We start from the raw sequence: 17,137 nt of genomic DNA, 5'->3' as shown, positions 1-17,137 counted from the left end.
CTAGAAAATTAAGAACCATACAAATCACTCATAAACAAGCAAAGTGTTTTGATCATTAGCCTTTGAATAACAGTCTATAATCAGAAATGATGAGTGAAAACACACTTTATAAGCTGTTTGTTACTACATCACAGGACAAGTTCCATCCCATTGTTTTGGAAAGGGAAGGTGCACTATAACCCTCCATGCACCTGGCCTGCTTGCACAGCCAAAGTTTTCGTTCTACAGCCTACATTAAATGATGTAAAAATGTAGCATGTGGGAAATATTAAAGCCTTGTTTATCTCTTGGGAAAGAATTCTAATCATATTGTGGTTTTTCCTTTGGTTAAAGAAGAGACTTCAGGCCAGAAGCCAAATCCACAGAATTTAGAATCTTTCCTAAATTCTGTCATCGTACATTTGCTGGCTAAGAAACTGCACAAAGAGTATGATTTTATCAAGACTGAATCTATCCTTGTACCTGCTATCATGTCAAAATCTAAAAATTTTTAAAACCTGCATGACTCATTCCTAGAAAGACACAATATCTAATCTATGGCTCCATTGACAATGCTGCTTTAATTAATTTTCTTCATCTTTTTTCTTGTTCCTCTGCTTCTCATATCTCATCTGTTTGCATTGCCTAGATTTTAATTAAAAAAACCTCTCCTCTCTGAGGAGCAATCTGAAGTGGCAAAAATAATCACTTAAAATATTACAGTCATTAAAAAATTGGCTGCGGTCAAAGCCATGCATTTCCAATTTGCCGACAAACGATATTTTCGTTTCCTTTTAAAGTGCATTTTGTATTTGAATAGCATACGCCAGCCAGCCTGGCTATCAGAGATGCTCCTCCAGCTGGGTGGGCTGCGTGACAACTCCTTAATGGGGGAAATTGATGGCCCTCTGCTCGTGTAGAGGTGAAGGCATACTGGGCAGATTTCTTTCCATCTGCTGTCAGCCCTTTGCAAGCTGGCACTGCCCAAATGCCCAACACATTCATTCCAATGCAAGAAATGTCGCCAAAAAATAAATTGTGAGGCTACAGCTGTCTGAAAGAATCATCGGGGCCATTAGGCCCAGGAGAGATAATATGAAGAGGTGCATCAGTGTTCGTCTCTGATAAAAGCCTAATTAAATGATGGTAAAGATGACTATGGATACTTTAAAGGCACAGAGGTGAACAACATTTTCATGGGAGTGTGGTGACAAACCTCAGGAAGATGATATGCAGCACCTCAGCCAAAAATCTGTTACACTGAGGAATTTCACACTAGTGTTTTCTGTTGATGCTTCTCCGAATGGCACAGTTGTATCATTTAGTTGCCCTCTGTTTTGCTCTCCAAGTAAAGAAATCCTATACTGTAAAGCCAAGAGGTATTTATTGATTCACAAGTTTGACTTGAACAACTAGGACAGAAGTTGGTTTGAATGAACTTCAGTGCTTCTGTTTACATTCCCAAACTTTCTCTTTTGAGCTTCTAAAAATCTTCAGGGCTGTGTCCTTAGCTGCAACTGTGGCATAGGCTGATCTGGTTGACACTTCTGCTACTTCACATGGCAGGGTGAACGGGAGACCTCCAGAGGTCCCTCCCAGGCAACAGGTCATGCTGAGGGTAGCAGATGTCTCCTTACGTGGTGCTCTCATGCAAGTCTTTAAAAATACGGAGATTGTTCAGGCATGCTACATGATGTAGGATCCCAGATCTTACTTGGGGCCCTTAAGCCATTTAGAGGCTACGGAAAGTTGATCAGTATTTATTTATGAAAACATAAATAGGTCCCATTGGAAAGTACCTGCTTCACCAAATCTGATTTTCCTGTTTTTGCTGACCAATGGTTTTGAGCAGTCCTAATTGAAACCCTTCTGCATCTCAGATGATCAAGAGGTTTTCCTAAAAGCACCCACCAAAAAAAGGTGAAAGCTGTAGGTAGAAGACGTAAAGTGTCAGGACTATAGAGTAGGATAAAGAGAGTGACAGACTCTTGACAAAAGTTTGATTTTGAAACCATGCACTACTTTCTCCCATAGTCCGTATCTTCAAATTATTCGCTCATGTCCTCATAATGTACAACAGAAAGCTTATCTGAATTAATAAGACTTGCTGGCTCTCATAAACAACTTGGCTAAGAACTGTACTCATAGACTAGAAATATTCATAGATAACAGCAATTTTAGCATGAAAATGTATTTTTTGTAGTAGTGGTACCATTGTAGCATCAAAGAGCCCTGAACAAGGAATGTACCACTGCTGCCTCTTCAGGCACAAACTAAAAAGATAGCCTGTGTCCCAGGAAATTGCCATCTATTTATAAAACAGGAGATAAGTAGGGGTTGGGGGGATGTGGGAGTAAAAGGAAATATTGCAAGAGGGAAGAGCGCTCATCCTGGTAAGCAGTGCATTTTTCAGTGTAATCAATGACAAGGCTTGTTGAGGAAAGCACTAAGGAAGTGTCTGAAGGACATCATCTTGTGGGGAATTTGCCGAGCGTGGTGGGTGGTATGGGCAAGGGCATGCAAGTTTGGTCGTCTCACCAGCAGACATAGTGGCAATCATCAGCAGTCAAGGAGAAGTGAGCCACAAGATGGTGCATATGGGAGATGGTGGAGGCAGGTGAGGATGAGCCATGCAGGGCATTGAAAGTAGGGAAAAAGCAGTGATACCATAATTATCCAGTAGACAAACCTTAGAAACACAGAAAATTCAGAGTGAAGATTCGACTGAAAGAAAATCCAAGCATGCTGAGATACGGGAATGCATCCAGCCAATTTTCATTTTGCCCTATTCATGCAAAGCAATAGCTTAACAATTGCAGCTAGTGAGTAATAGTATTGGTAGTGCCAGATTGAATTAAACTGAGTTTTTTTCCCCTTGGGATGACCACAGTCCCTGAACAGAACTTGTCTTCTTTCCGTTTGGCAACAGGCAGGGATTGTTTATTTCGGAATACAACAGTTTACTTATGGCAGGCTGATAGTCCCACTCCAGTCGCAAACAATGGGAAATAGCTACTGTTTTGAAGTGACTCCATTCAAGTGCATGCAAGTGTCCTATGTTCTATTATGTAGGTGATGTGTCAAAAGAGTTATTCTCTAAATTAATTTTTTCTCACAAATTAGTTAACTTTTCAGTGTTTTAATTTGCGCAAGGATACACTAAATGTTCCACATGCATTTAATTCCCTTTAAATAAAATTAAACTCTGCTTTAGTTCTGGACCTATAGCTGATGATTCCATGGTAACAAAGAGAAATATCCTACACGTGGCCATCATTGGTCTTTTTAGTTACAAAATTTGCACAGCAAGCTAGTTTGTTCTTATCCTATAAATCATTTAAGTGTAAATAAAATCAAAACAGAGAACAAATTTAATCTGGAATTCGTAAAAGAGAAGTCTACATCTACATAGAGAGATCTGCAGTATCTCCAGTTTAGGGAGGACTTAATCCAGTTAATTTCAAAACACAATACATGTTCATTCCACATTTTTTATCACTTCAGAATGACAAAAAAAAAGACCTGTAAAATTCAGTCCTTAAATACTGCAAGTATATAGACTGCCACTGCAAGTGTAAAGCCTTTAATTTGGGAAAAAGGCAACACATTATGTAAATTGTACTTTAGTTCTTCATTTCTAAAGGCTTGGATTCAAATCCTGGGTTGAACCCAAGAGAAAATGAGTTTCAATTTGGACTCTAATCTGTTCAAGCCCTATTACAAAACTGCAAAATAATCCAACACAGTCAGCAGCTTCCTGGATGTTGACTAAGACTGACAAGGTAGTTGGGTGTGATGCTGGTGAGGGACCATCTCCTGTGGAGCTTCTTTTGCTCCTGGAAAATTTGGCTGAGTGCTCTTTGAGGTTATTCACCCCTCAGCAGCCCATCGGATGAAAAAAAAGCGGTAAAAGCAGCGACAGATAGCAACTGCTTGGAAAATTAAAAGAAAAATACAGAAGCTAAGTGTGAACTGGGGGTGATGATTATACAGGCAAGGGAAATAGAGCAGGTGGGAGAGGACGAGGTCATGAGCAGAGGAGCCCTGGCCCTTGCTGGGGGAGCACGGTTCATGCAAATGGGGCTCGTCCTCATCTGCTTCTCCCATGGGCATGTGTACAGGGTCCCAAATGGTGGCACTGGGGCAAAAACGTACCAGAAAACGAAGTCCCTCCCTCAGAACTTTTTTCAAACCCCTACCTGTGTTTTGAACATCTTTCGTCCTCTCTTTAAAGGTAATGAGCTTCTATTACCGGTTTCATAGGCACGTAGAATAACAGAAGGAGTCAAACCGCAGTCTGAACTTCTCTTCTGCTTGGCTGTTTCAAAGCTAAGAGATTCAAAGCTAACATGAGCAGAGGCTGATTTGAGCCATATGTTGTGTGGTTCATTAACACATAAAATATACATAAAATACATATTCATAGATACTGTGTAGCTATGTATAAAAGCATAAAGATAGTTTTATAGAACTAATGAAATAAATTATGCTTTTGAGCTTTCATAAAGGGTTGATCATACACCACTGTATAAATAATTACTTATTCACCCCTTTGCCAAACTGTATACTTAAATATACCTTAGCACCTGAGAAATAGTAAGGCTTACAAAGTATTTTCCAAAGCTTGTATGCAATTGTAATAACTAGCTCAGTAGGATCTATTTGTCTAGTTGTTTCCTAAGAGATGAAGGGTTACATATAGTTTTGAATTAAGTTTTAGCCTGAATATTTATTTTTTGTGTATTTACTTGACTGCCTGCAGATAATAGGAGTTGTGCGGCAGATTGATTGACAGATAAAGGATACTTCGCAAACGGAGAAAATTCCGAAAAGCAAGAAGCAAAATAAACAAATTATTCTTAAAATTCTGATGTTAGCAATACCTGTGAGCAGGAAGGATAAAATCAGTGAAAAAAGCCAGTTCTCAGTCAATTATAAATAACTGGATAGTACAAAGAGTGTTTTTCAAAAGGAAGTAAAATATAAAACTGTTTCCTTAATTTCTGCAAGTTATAAAATATTTTATGTGTAAATAATTCTGCCTCTTCAGTGGCAGCTGCTGCATATATGGTGTACTGTGTATATGGTGCATTAACAGAGCAAGGAGACTTGTGACAAAACCTATTTAATTTCTTGTGATAAATTATCAACACTTCAGAATCTTTCTATTGCTTTGACCTTTCTTTGGAAGAAAAACACTTTAACAGCAATTTTTTTTATTTTAGAAGTTGAAACAGTCTTTTCATTTTTATAGTGTGTTTATTTCTTTAAGTGGTATTTAGTGAGTGTTAATAAACATAGAGCTGTTGTCATTCAACTATAGACCAGGAAGTCTCTATACAAAAATCAGACTTCAAGCACTCAGATTTTTTTTTCTAACTACATGTAGGCACCTCTAGAAACAGTCACAAATTGCATTCCTAAATATAAATTAATTGCTAAGTTTTTGGCAACCATTCTTGAAAATCATCAACAAAAGAATTTAAATTATGTCTTTTTTTGCATTGATAAATAAAGGAAGAACTACAGAATCTGACAAAATACGTTATTTTGTACTTTGCTCATAAAATCCCATAGACAAAGATGTACTGGGCAGTTTTCATTTCTTGCCACCTCTTTCTCTTTGTTAAAAATTTAATTATTCACTTACGTGGCACTACCACGACCTTTTTAAACGCAGAAGAGGTGATTTTCATACTTTCCCTCGGCATGTTATGAAGGGGTTCAGAGACAAGAGGGCACTGCATAGGTGATACTGAAAAGGTCAATGCAATTTGGCATTATTGTATCTCTTTTTCAGACGTTGAACTGTGGTAAGAATGCAGAATTATTCTAATTAATCATTTCTTATTTCAGCTTTCACTTTTAATGCAACCAAGATCTCCCAAAAAAAAGGTGTTTGAACTAATTATTACTTTTATCAGTATTTGTTTTAATATGAACTATTCAATAAAATGCCAAGTTCTCAGTTTGCATTAAGGCCAGGTAGATCTTCTTTAGAAGCTTATAGTATCTGAGTTTGCAGACTTTTACCATTTTATCAGACACACAAGAGGGCAAAAGTAGGGTAGGATGGGAAAAAGAAGAAAACCTGTACTGTAACCCCCATGTGCTCCTAACAGACAGCTTCTTCCAGGTCAATATGCCTGGAGAGTCATAGTCAGGACGTGTCGGGGCAGACGCGTGGCTTCATTTGATGCTGCTGAGGTGGTATATATAGAAATGCAATAGGAAAAGCAAACGCGTTGGGTGTGGGGGTAGCCTCAGGACTGCTGAGACTGCTGTATCACAAGAGCTAGTTGCCTATAGAGCTATTTGTTATGCTGTTTGAATTAAACATAACAAATAGCCTTTTCACTCATACACTTCAGGCCCAAAGTTTACTGTATAGCAATGCATAGCAATTTTAAATGCAAACACTTCTGCTGGCAAAAATTCGGGCATGGAAATCTGATGTGTTTCACAGCATGAAACTCTTATGCCGACAAAATATCCATAGCAATATTTGATATACTACTAAAGTCATTTGTACATACAGTTGTGTATGTGCCAGACATAATGGCAATACTTTAAAATAGAAATAAACGCCCAAAGATATGGTACATATCTTTTCCGTGCAAACACAGTTTTACAATGGTATGAAGTGTGTTTGTAGGGAAGCAGGTATGAGATTGGGACGCCATCATCGTTGGGGGTGGGCCAAGAAAGATAAAAGATGACCATTTTTTACTTTTATTTTGTTTCAGGCATCAGTGAGTCATTGGGTAACGTACAGCTCTCTCTGAGCTCTGACGGTGCGCGAGCAGGACAGCTGCCCTTGCAAACCCAATGTAACATCACCTCCTTTTGCCCACAGCACAGCTGCCAGTCGGATGGAAACTCCATCTACTTCCACGGGACAGAAGGCAGTGAGTTCAATTTCGCCACAACCCGGGACGTGGACCTCTCCACGGAGGACGCCCAGGAGCAGTGGGCAGAAGAGTTTGAGAGCCAGCCTAAAGGGTGAGTGCCCCGCACCTGGGCAGGGCCCGAAGTAGGCGTGCGGCATCACTCCGGGGAGCAGGAAACTGGATAGACAGAGAACCGCATTTTGTCTTTGCCGTGTAGTCAGGGAGGATTGTGACTAGGAGAAATAGCAGTACAGTAAATAACAGGTGATTATAGATCTTAGGAAGGAGCAAGTCCGGAAAGCCCAGGAAGAGCAGTCTGTCTCCAGACCATTCTGTCACCAAAACTTCTAATGAAAAAGGTTGTGCTTGTAAATTATATAGTCATTCTGAAGAAACACGCGATGCTGACCTGTTTTTTCATTCTGTCACACCTGAGTGTTTTTAACAAACTCAGATCCATAAGAAATTAAATTCCTTGAGAAAATCACACCCCCTCTGGATCCCTGCTGTGAGCCACGCTTTGCCATGAGAGAGCTCCTGCTTGTGCGGAAGCCTGCAGGTACCGGAGAGGGAGGAGGTGGAGGCAGGACAGCTGAAGCAGCAGCCTGCTCTCACCTTCCAGCACCAAGAGCATGGCCATGCCTGCCGTGCCAGAGCTGAGGATCTGGCTGACCATTTACTGTTTTTACTTTAAATATATATAGGGATTCAAAGAGTACCTGTAAAGACAAATCCAGCAGGGACTGCTGCAAGGGCAAAGAAAGTAAAGAAACCATCTAGGACAGCAAAATTACCACTCCTACCAAAACAGGAGTGAGCTTTAAAAAAACAAAGTGTCCTGGTAAAGAAGTATCCTTTTATATACCTCAGTGTATACATTCTGACAAAAAGAAAATACCCAACAATGTAGTCTTGATTCTTTTTTATTAAAAAAAAGAATTTCATTAGTTGCTGTAACCCCAGGGCAATGAGAAAAACACACTGTTAATTTATGGGTCTCTACTGAATGTCGAGTTTAACCTACAAAGCGCTTCAGATCATTAGCAGCTGATTCAAATGCTGCCTATGCTGCACTGAAGGTAAAGAGCACCTTTTAAGAAATACATGCTAATGTGTCCTGTGGACACGTGGCTTATTTGGAGCTTACAGAAAAAATATTCTCTCTGAACTCTGTCCCAGTGTGAATAATCAACCCATGGCGTAGCGGGTGCTGTTTCAGACAAAGGAAAGAAAATGAGTACCTGTGCATTGTGTGTTAGGTGACCGTGTGGGATACATTTGAGATGTTCTCTCAGTCTCTTTTCCATCTTGAAAAAACAGGATGGGATTGTTACCTGGGGACAACTGTGCTGTCCGTAGATCCTGTCTCTGCTGGACCAGGTGTTTAGTTGAGCAAAGTCAGGCCAGACCCCTCATCGTCAGCTGTTCTAATCAGGACACCTCCTTCTTAGATAATGAGTAAACTTTTAAAAACTAGTTACAGTAGTAAATGCTGCAGTGGAAATGGAAATAAATATGGAAATAAAATGCTTATAGTGTACCCTGGCTAGCAAATGCCCGATTTCTTCCGAATTAGGAATACTACATTTTCACTGTCGCACAGCGTCAAACTCCAATCTGCCGGTGCCACCGCTCCCAGCGAGGAGCGAGGCAGGGTGCAGGCGGCAGATGCACTCTCATCCTGCCTGCAGTCCCAGGAAGCAGGTCCTGATCTGCCCCCCTGCATGTAAAATCTTGGTGGTGAAGCAGCCTGACCTAGCAGGGGGTAGCTTTGTTTTCCGAGGCACTAAGCCTGAGTCTTCACAACTTTTTCCTTTTTTTATTTTATTTTTTTTCTTTTCAAATTTTATCCTGTATTGGAAACTTCCTTCTTTGAATTTTTGCTATAAGAATGAAGGTTTAAGTTGCATGCAGCCGTGAATACACACTGAACTCGGGTGATGTTATGGACTACATCCCCATTGCTTAAAATCGTCACCGCTCCGTCCCTATTTGCAACATTTCTGTGGGGCTTTGCTTTGGGAATTGTACACAACTGCAAATAGATGAGCTTCCTTAATTCCTTCTTAGGGAAATATTTTTGAATGTTATTTGAACTTTGTAATATCAGCTGGAGCCAGTCGGCTCTCAAAGCAAAGGCAAAAGCATCCCTCGTAAGGGAGAGCAAAAGGAAGGTCACATGTAGGGGTCACCACCTCTGCACCAAATGCTCTCGGAGGTGAGACACCTGAAAGAGCTCAACAGTGAGGGCAGAGGAGCTTGTTGTTTTTAATAAGCAGTTGATTGGTATTTTTTGCATGTCCCACCTAAAGCAGTAGGCTACATGGATAGGGGTTGCTGTTGTTAATACCACACATCTTCCCACTGTCATTCTGTTTTTCTTTAATTGCCTAAATTAGGGCCTGATCCTACAAGTGGACAGATCCTCACATCAGGCTGCCTCCGGCCTCTCTAGCAGATACATTGCAACTTTGGGCCTCCATGTCCAGTAGATCTAATTTAGATCCATATATCATTCTATCATATCTATCACAATTCTTTTGTGAAGAAGAATTTCAAGTCATGTGAGGGATAAATGAATCCAAATACAATGTTTACTCAAGAATGTCTACATCTCTGTCATGCCGTCACCCAGGTTCCTTCTCCATTTATCCTTACAGACAGTGTTTTGATGTGTTTTTGTTAAAGCACCAGTTTTTTAATGTTGTAGAACTTTCTGGTTTTCATTTCTAATGCTGCCTAAAAGCAGAAGATCCCTGGAAACATTCATGATCTGCATCATTCATGACCCTGAGTTGTTTTGCGGGTCACTACGGATAGTGTTTTAATTGAGCTAAATAGAGCATACAAAAGATCAATGGAGCATTGTGAGATTTTGTTGTGTAAGTTAAAGTAGGCACAACTGTTTAATTTGGTACTTGCCTTCAGCCCAAGAGACCCATTTTCAAAATTGTACTTTGATTATATTGCACATTACCTTTAAAAAGTCTGCACGACTAAAATACTTCCCTCAGAATTAGGGTTAGGTTAAACTGTGCTTCCATTAACATATTTATATTTATATCAAAAAAGCTTTTCAGTGATGCTAAGCTCGCTAAATCCTGTGTAAATGACTGACAGTTTTAAAGCGGGATTTCCAAACAGGCACGTTACTGTCTGTGACGGCTTAGGTCAGTAGGGAAACTGGCAGCTTTTAAGAAGATCCTAGAAATACATTTTGAAATAATTGGAATGGTTAAACTGATAAATAGACTGTTAAGTTCTTGAAATGACAGGTTTTGAAATTGTCATGTGGTACATCGCTGCTAAAGATTGTTTCTGCTGAAAGTGGACAGGAAAAGGCTCTGCCTTCCCACAAAGGTTTCCAAACTTCAGTGTTTTCTCCTTCATCCTGAATCATACTGGCTAGTTAAACGATTAGATTATCAGGATTTAGTGATTCTAAATAATTTCATTGCTTTATCAGCCTGATATTTTTAAAATACTTTATTATGAATTAATTAAGGCTTCAGCATGAATAATAATGTATCAGACCAAAATAATGTACGAATTTTCAACAGTTTCTAATCTTTCAAAATATTTTAATTGAGTTTTGAAGAAACCAATGCTTTCATGATGAAAACATATTTGCAATAAAGAGTATTTAATTGAAAATTCTACAACAGCTCTTTTAATTATCACTGAATAAAAATAAGATAAAATGTAACACAGAAAACCAGAAAGATTGTATCATCACATATTAAAAACACAGCAGTCTTTTTTCATACTCTGTTCATGTGTTAGTTAAAAACTGTTACCCTAAATGCTCAAAAAGATGAAAAGAGAGCATTTTCAGCTATTACCTACATACTTGATGCCTGTATAGCAGATATGGTGGACATGTGGCTTTTTAAGTTTCATTGATCTGTAAACCTTAGATTCTACAAAATGAAACAAAATGCAATGATATTCTAAACATTTTTCTGCCAGAAAAATACTGAAGATGATAGAACAACACAACACTAAATATTTGGTGATAGCATTCATTAAAGCCTCATTTTTTTAGTAATTCATGCTTTTCTGCCAATTTATTTAAAATATTTACATTTACTCTGCTTTATTTGAGTCAACTGAGTTTAAAAACTAGTACTGAATACGTAAGTAAAGTCATAGGAACATATTTGAAAAACTGCATTTTGTTGTCCTCTAAGAGTAGCAGCAGCTACTTTTGTATGTACAAATGAACTCCTAGAACATGTTATGTACAAGTTTATCAGTAACGTGCCTCTGCACATTCTTTGCCCGCTGTTGACCTCTCCAGGTGGGACATATTTGGAGCCGTCATTGGTACTGAATGTGGGACGCTGGAATCTGGCTCAGCCATGGTATTTCTCAGAGATGGAGAAAGAAAAATATGCACTCCATACATGGACACTACAGGTTATGGGAACTTAAGATTTTATTTCAGTATGGGTGAGTATATATTCCTAATGTAATACAACATGTGGAGCATGTGAGATTTAAATTGCATGGTGTGCATGAAACTATTTTAAATACTCCTCAGAAGAGGATAGCTCTGATTCATGACTGTGATACCCATGAGGATGTGAGACTGACCACTCTCGGTCAGACCAAGAGTCCGCCTTTCTGGATGCCCACACAGGTGTACAAACATGGTGGGCACATAAATAGGCCTCCCAGAAATATGCTCCCAGATGGCACTGACTTGCAGATGAAAATCTTTCTGAACCAGACAGGTCATTCTGAGTTTAGTAGCCCTTGGTGGATGTTTCTTCCATGGATTTATCCAGCCTTTTTTTTTTTTTTTTTTTTTTTGGCTGATACAAACATTTAGCTCCAGGTTAAAACGGTTTAACATAAAAGTTACATGAAGGTGTGTCCATGTAAGGTCAGTGTCTAAACTTCCTTTATAGTTAGAAGAGATGTGGTCAGCACCGTTGCTGGAAAAACCCATTCAGCTCACCATGAGACATCTGTGCTAGACCAGCTGAGCAGCTCCCTGGACTCCACTGACTGCATGGGTTGGATCTCCCTTCGTATAAAGGAAGCTTAAGTGTCTGGTGCACACATAGGTGTGGGTTCACTCTTGTTCAGTCCTCAGGCAAGATTCATTACACAAGCACAGGTTTTTGTTGCCACTTGAGGTTTCCAAGTATATCTGAGATATCAGCACAAGGCTGTCAGATATAAGCCAGGATTTGTGGGAGAGGCACAGCCTGCTGCAGCAGCAGGTAGGTCAGGCAAGTCCCCCAACAGTATCTAAAATTATCCTTGGTACTAGTTTTTTATCAACTGAACTTACCTGTTGTGCCCACAAGACCCTGTAGCCACTCCATAGTTAAACAATTCTTCATGTGAAGAAGTATCTTGTCTTGTACTTTCTAATTTCATTTGATGCCCCTTACTTCTTATATTAGAAGAGATGGTCATATCTTTGCCATCCTCACCACACCATAGGGGATTTTACAGGTACCTGTCATATCTTCCCGCAGTCATATCCATGTGGACCTTGGTGTTAATCCATCAGAGTGAACAGAGTTGCACCCAAGGATGAGATAGAAGTAGCACAGAGGTGGGTCAGCCTTACCTGCCTGAACCCACAGAATAGTTTCTGCTCAAAAGCTCTTGTTATATTCACAAACATTTTCCTCTGCTAATGTATTGGACCAGGGTGAGATTCACACAGAGTGTGCTATAGTGTGCTACAGTCTTGGAGAAGGTATGGCCTACATGTGGCATCCCTAGTGAAAAGCACTAATGTGGTGTTAGCATCATCTGTGGACCTCCCCTTCTGGAACAAAGTGCAGCCTCAGTGATTTACCAGGGCTAAGAAAGCAGCCGAGAACAAACCTGTCCTGCCACTTCCCCTCCCCACTGTTGTCTGTGCAACTGCATTAGTTTGGTCTTGCAACAGACCAAAATCCCTATGAACATGGTGGTTATCATTCAGTACCTCACACTGTTTTTCCAGAACTTTTATTTTGCACATAAAGGAAATTGCATGAGGTTATTCTTTCAACACCAGTTTTAGAGGAGGTGAGGGGTTTTGCTTAAACGTAGAGAATAATAGAATAATAAAGGAGGAAGCAGAGACTAAACTTGTGACCTCCACAAGCAACCTTCTGAATCAACAAGAAAAAACACCCTTTATGTAATGAGTGGAAGACCTCATGTTGTTGTCCTAAATTGTCGCACATCTTGTCTGTGTTACATGAATTACCAATAAAGCACAGGAAAAAGAGGATGCTTTTTCCCAGTTCTTCCAAGCATTACAACACCTGCAAGGCAAACAGGAAAGAAGTTTGCTCAACCTTCTGAACTTAGGGGAGAAGTTGTCAGCACATGCAAGCACAGAGGATAGTGGGATATCACTTGAAAAATGTATTCTGTATGTACTTGTAAATTAAATAAATAATAGTTTAAACATTCGAGCAAGCAGAGGATTTGAAAGGACACGTGGATGTTCCTTATTACCGTATAATACACATCAAAGATGCACATCTTGCCTAGCTCTCTGGACCGCTTTGCCAATTCCATTCCAAGAACTGGCCATCTGTAGTGAAAATAGCAGGGGAAGTGTTTCATATATGCAACCCTTCTACTTTACAGACTTTTCAAGGAAGCTTCCTCATCCTGTTTTTTCCTGTTTTGTTTTGTTTTTTTAAAAATATCTGCAATACCCATAGTGTACAGGGAAGTGATGTTTCCTGTTTCAATTACAGATATTGTGTTTTGAAAACTTTTTTCCAGAACACCAAACTAGTATGATGATGTCCATCTTGTAACTATAACGCAGAATTTAATGCTCAAATTTGCCAATACGTCTGCTGTCTCGGAGAAGGTTAATAAGTGTTTTGGGTTCTACCAATGCAAAGGTATTTCAAATGCTGCCCCATTCCAGTGAGGCAACCGTGACACACGTTTTGTGTGATACAATAGACTCCATCCATCCTTTTTAGGATATGGTGTAGATAGTAGAAGCAGCAGCACAACAAAAAAAGTACGCAGCAGGCTTCTTCATTTCCTACTAAGAGCAAATTCTCAGCTGCCAAACTATCAGCTGAGAAGTATTTAAGAGGTCCTCACATACCATGTGTGTGGCTGCACGGAGTGTGAGTATTAAAAACCAGTTTACTGACGAGAACGCAAAAAGCAGAGAATTTCTACGTAAAGAGGGCTTAAAGCATACAGATAGAAGTATCGCTTTGGGCACAGCAGTTTCTATTAAAATTGTTTTGATAAGCTGATTAAGAGAGTTACTTGACGTTTTCGTAATTGTCAACCCCCTTGATCTCTGGCATGGTGTATCTGATCAAATAGTTCTTATACGTTGTGTCCTTAGGGCTGGTGTTCTTTTGTTTCATATCCTAAGTTAAATAGCATATGGTTGTAATTATTTTTGTAATTATGGCTGCATAATATGATTCCACTTTCCAATAACAAGGGCTTCAATTAATTTTTTTCTCCCTCAAATATGTGTTGTACAGGGGGAACTTGTGATTCTGGAGAATCCCATGAAAATGATGTCATACTTTATGCCAAGATTGAAGGCAGGAGAGAACACATACCTCTTGATACCCTGACCTATGCTGCTTACAAGGTAAATAGTCTTAAACAAAGTACGTGGATGTGATGGATAGATCAATCTATTTTTAAGCCATTACAACCATGTTGTATGCTGCATTCCATAGGGGCAGTCAAACATGATCCTCCCAAGCACATAACTCACGTGTGGACCTCACAATGATAGGGTGCCTTTGCGACACGGCTCTGCAGTTATTGCTGATTACTCCACTCCAGAGCAGGACTGCGGTGTTGGCTAGTGCTAAGATAACAGGCAAATGGGCAATGGGCAAAAATTTTCAGCCATCAGCTGAAAACTTTGGTGATAACACTTCCTGACAAATAATTACTCCTGTCTCCAGCCAAGCTCCTGCTAGCTGTGGTGTGATACTCAGGAGCTACATCCTGAGAGGGTCAGTCATGGTGAGATCAGTGGCTGGGAGGAGAGTGACTGGGAAATGCCTGGATGTCTTTCCTGTGCCTGGTGCAGGAAATTTCACATTTTACACTTTTTATTTCCATGTTAAATACAGTTGTGTGCCCTCTCAGAGGGTCTGCAGTGATGCGGGTATAAACTCAGTCATAGGATCCCGCTGCTGGCAGTGTGCGCAGGCAGCTTCTCTGCTGTTAGTGCAGCCTCCTTCCACCCAGGCAGGACAATAAGGACCTCGAGCTTGCTGTCAGGATCCTTCCCGTCTAGGGCAAGGAAGCACTTAGACCACATCTGTCCTGAGTAAGCAAACCCTGAGGTGTCCTTACTCTGCTGCTGTAAAAAAGATAGCAAAAATTGATATGTAATACATATACACATGGATGCACTAGAGAGTGAAGTTCAGTATGCCTATACAGTATGTAGGAAATTTGGTGATAAAGATGCAGCTGATTTCAAGCACAGGTCTGTGTGCATTTTCACTGTAACTTTAGCATTCAGAGAAGGAATGTTTACAGTAGGGTTTGGCCTGGGTTTAGTGAGTCACTTGCATTGTTTCATTGTGCGTGGCTTCCCTCCTCGCCTGATTCTGTGTGAAAGATGGAATAGAACTTTTTTAAAACTAAGGAAACTGTAATTGTAAAATAATAAAAAATTAATTGGGGAACTCGGGGAGAGATAGGATCAGAAATTACACTGACTTCATTGTGGAGTTTTTTTTAAAACAAGCAGTTTTAAAGCTGACATCCTCTTTTGACATAATAAAGGTCTAATTGCGTTGCTTTAGGACAAAGGCTAAGCTTCGTAAAGCAGTGCTTTCATTTATTTCCACAACATAACATCCTCCCTACATACGCCTGTGAACTCATGCTGTTACTCCATTCTCACGTATTCAGACTAGACATGCCATTACCCTGCGTTTGCTTCTGTGAGCTGAAAGGCTGCAGCACAAATATCATCTTCCATTACCAACTGAGCACTGATAAAATAAGCTAGTATTTTCAGAACACAGAAGGTACAGTCTTTTCTACAGTGTCCTTACAACCAAAGAAAACGATCCCACTAAGGTGGTAAGCAGCACTTGTATCCAGAGTGTTAATGGCTTTGCACATAATATAAAATGTTTTTATTTGGGATCTTCTGTGGAAAAAGGTGGCTAAAAAAAGTTAACAGAAATGAAGCAAGGAGAGAGAAAAGTGCATGTTTGGTTCAGCACATTTGAAGTTGCTTTTCTATTTTAAATAGTACCTTGTGACATTTTTAGTATTATTTGGTTTATTTAAGCCTGATTTAATTTCTTTTAAAGGTTCCATCTTTGGTTTCTGTTGTCATTAGTCCGGACCTGCAGACTCCGGCAACCAAGTTTTGCCTGAAGCAAAAGAGTCACCAAGGCCACAATAGGAATGTCTGGGCTGTGGATTACTTCCACGTCCTTCCAGTGCTCCCTTCCACGGTGACTCACATGATCCAATTTTCCATCAATTTGGGTTGTGGAACTTATCAACCTGGTAACAGGTACAACAGGCGAGATTTCTCTTTTGATTATCAGATTTCTAGCACATTTTGGTTTATAGCATCTGTATGAGTATTTGAATTTTTTTCCTCAGAAGGAACAAAGCCAATTAATAATGACAAATATAAGCTGCTCAAAAGCTAATATTTCTCCTGATCTCCACAGGCCCAGGTGTATATACCTCATATGCAATAAGGTGTCTATTAAATAGCTTTCTGGGTCAAAACTTGCTTTTCTTAGTCTGTTATTCTAAAATATGCTCATGACTTTTGCTCCTGTTTCTAACGGATATGAGATTTACCTCTTAATAGTGTGTAAGGGGGAAAGTATTAAAGGCAGAGGCAGAAACCTGCCCTACTGACCTCCCAGAGATTACTGATGCCACAAGCATATCTAATTCTTGTAAGATAAATGACCCTCATCTTGAAGACCATCAGCATGAGGACCTCACTGCCTGTACACTGACCACAGAACTCTATTGCTGGCTTCGCTTCGTTGGGATGTTCAACATTATTTTTTCCACGGAGTTAAGGGGGAGGGAAAGGGAAAGCAGGGAGTCATTTGCTGCCCCATATTTTGTAGAATATTAGAAATGTTGGTTGGAAGGGATGTTCATCAGTCATCTAGTGAAACCTGCTGCTGCAAGGTCAGCATAAGTCAGCATATGTCAGGTTAGCCACGGCTATGACTATCCATGACTTGAAAACCTCCATGGATGGACATTGTGCTACCTCTCTGGGTGACCTGCTGAAGGGAAGAAGT

General features: G+C 39.9%; 1 protein-coding gene across 1 annotated transcript in view; it reads left to right on the top strand.

The window, feature by feature from the left end:
* The window catches only part of RELN (reelin), a 299,237-nt gene that overhangs the window by 176,420 nt on the left and 105,680 nt on the right, over positions 1–17,137 (top strand). Inside the window, exons 11-14 of the mRNA XM_059817215.1 lie at positions 6,836–6,981; positions 11,170–11,321; positions 14,357–14,469; positions 16,169–16,377. Coding sequence (XP_059673198.1) covers positions 6,836–6,981; positions 11,170–11,321; positions 14,357–14,469; positions 16,169–16,377 — 620 coding nt within the window. The remainder of the gene's footprint in view (positions 1–6,835; positions 6,982–11,169; positions 11,322–14,356; positions 14,470–16,168; positions 16,378–17,137) is intronic.

Source organism: Gavia stellata, chromosome 4 (assembly GCF_030936135.1).
Source record: "Gavia stellata isolate bGavSte3 chromosome 4, bGavSte3.hap2, whole genome shotgun sequence".
NCBI lineage: Eukaryota > Metazoa > Chordata > Aves > Gaviiformes > Gaviidae > Gavia > Gavia stellata.
Note: the sequence above shows the minus strand (reverse complement) of the source record. Positions and strands in the feature narration are given on the sequence as shown.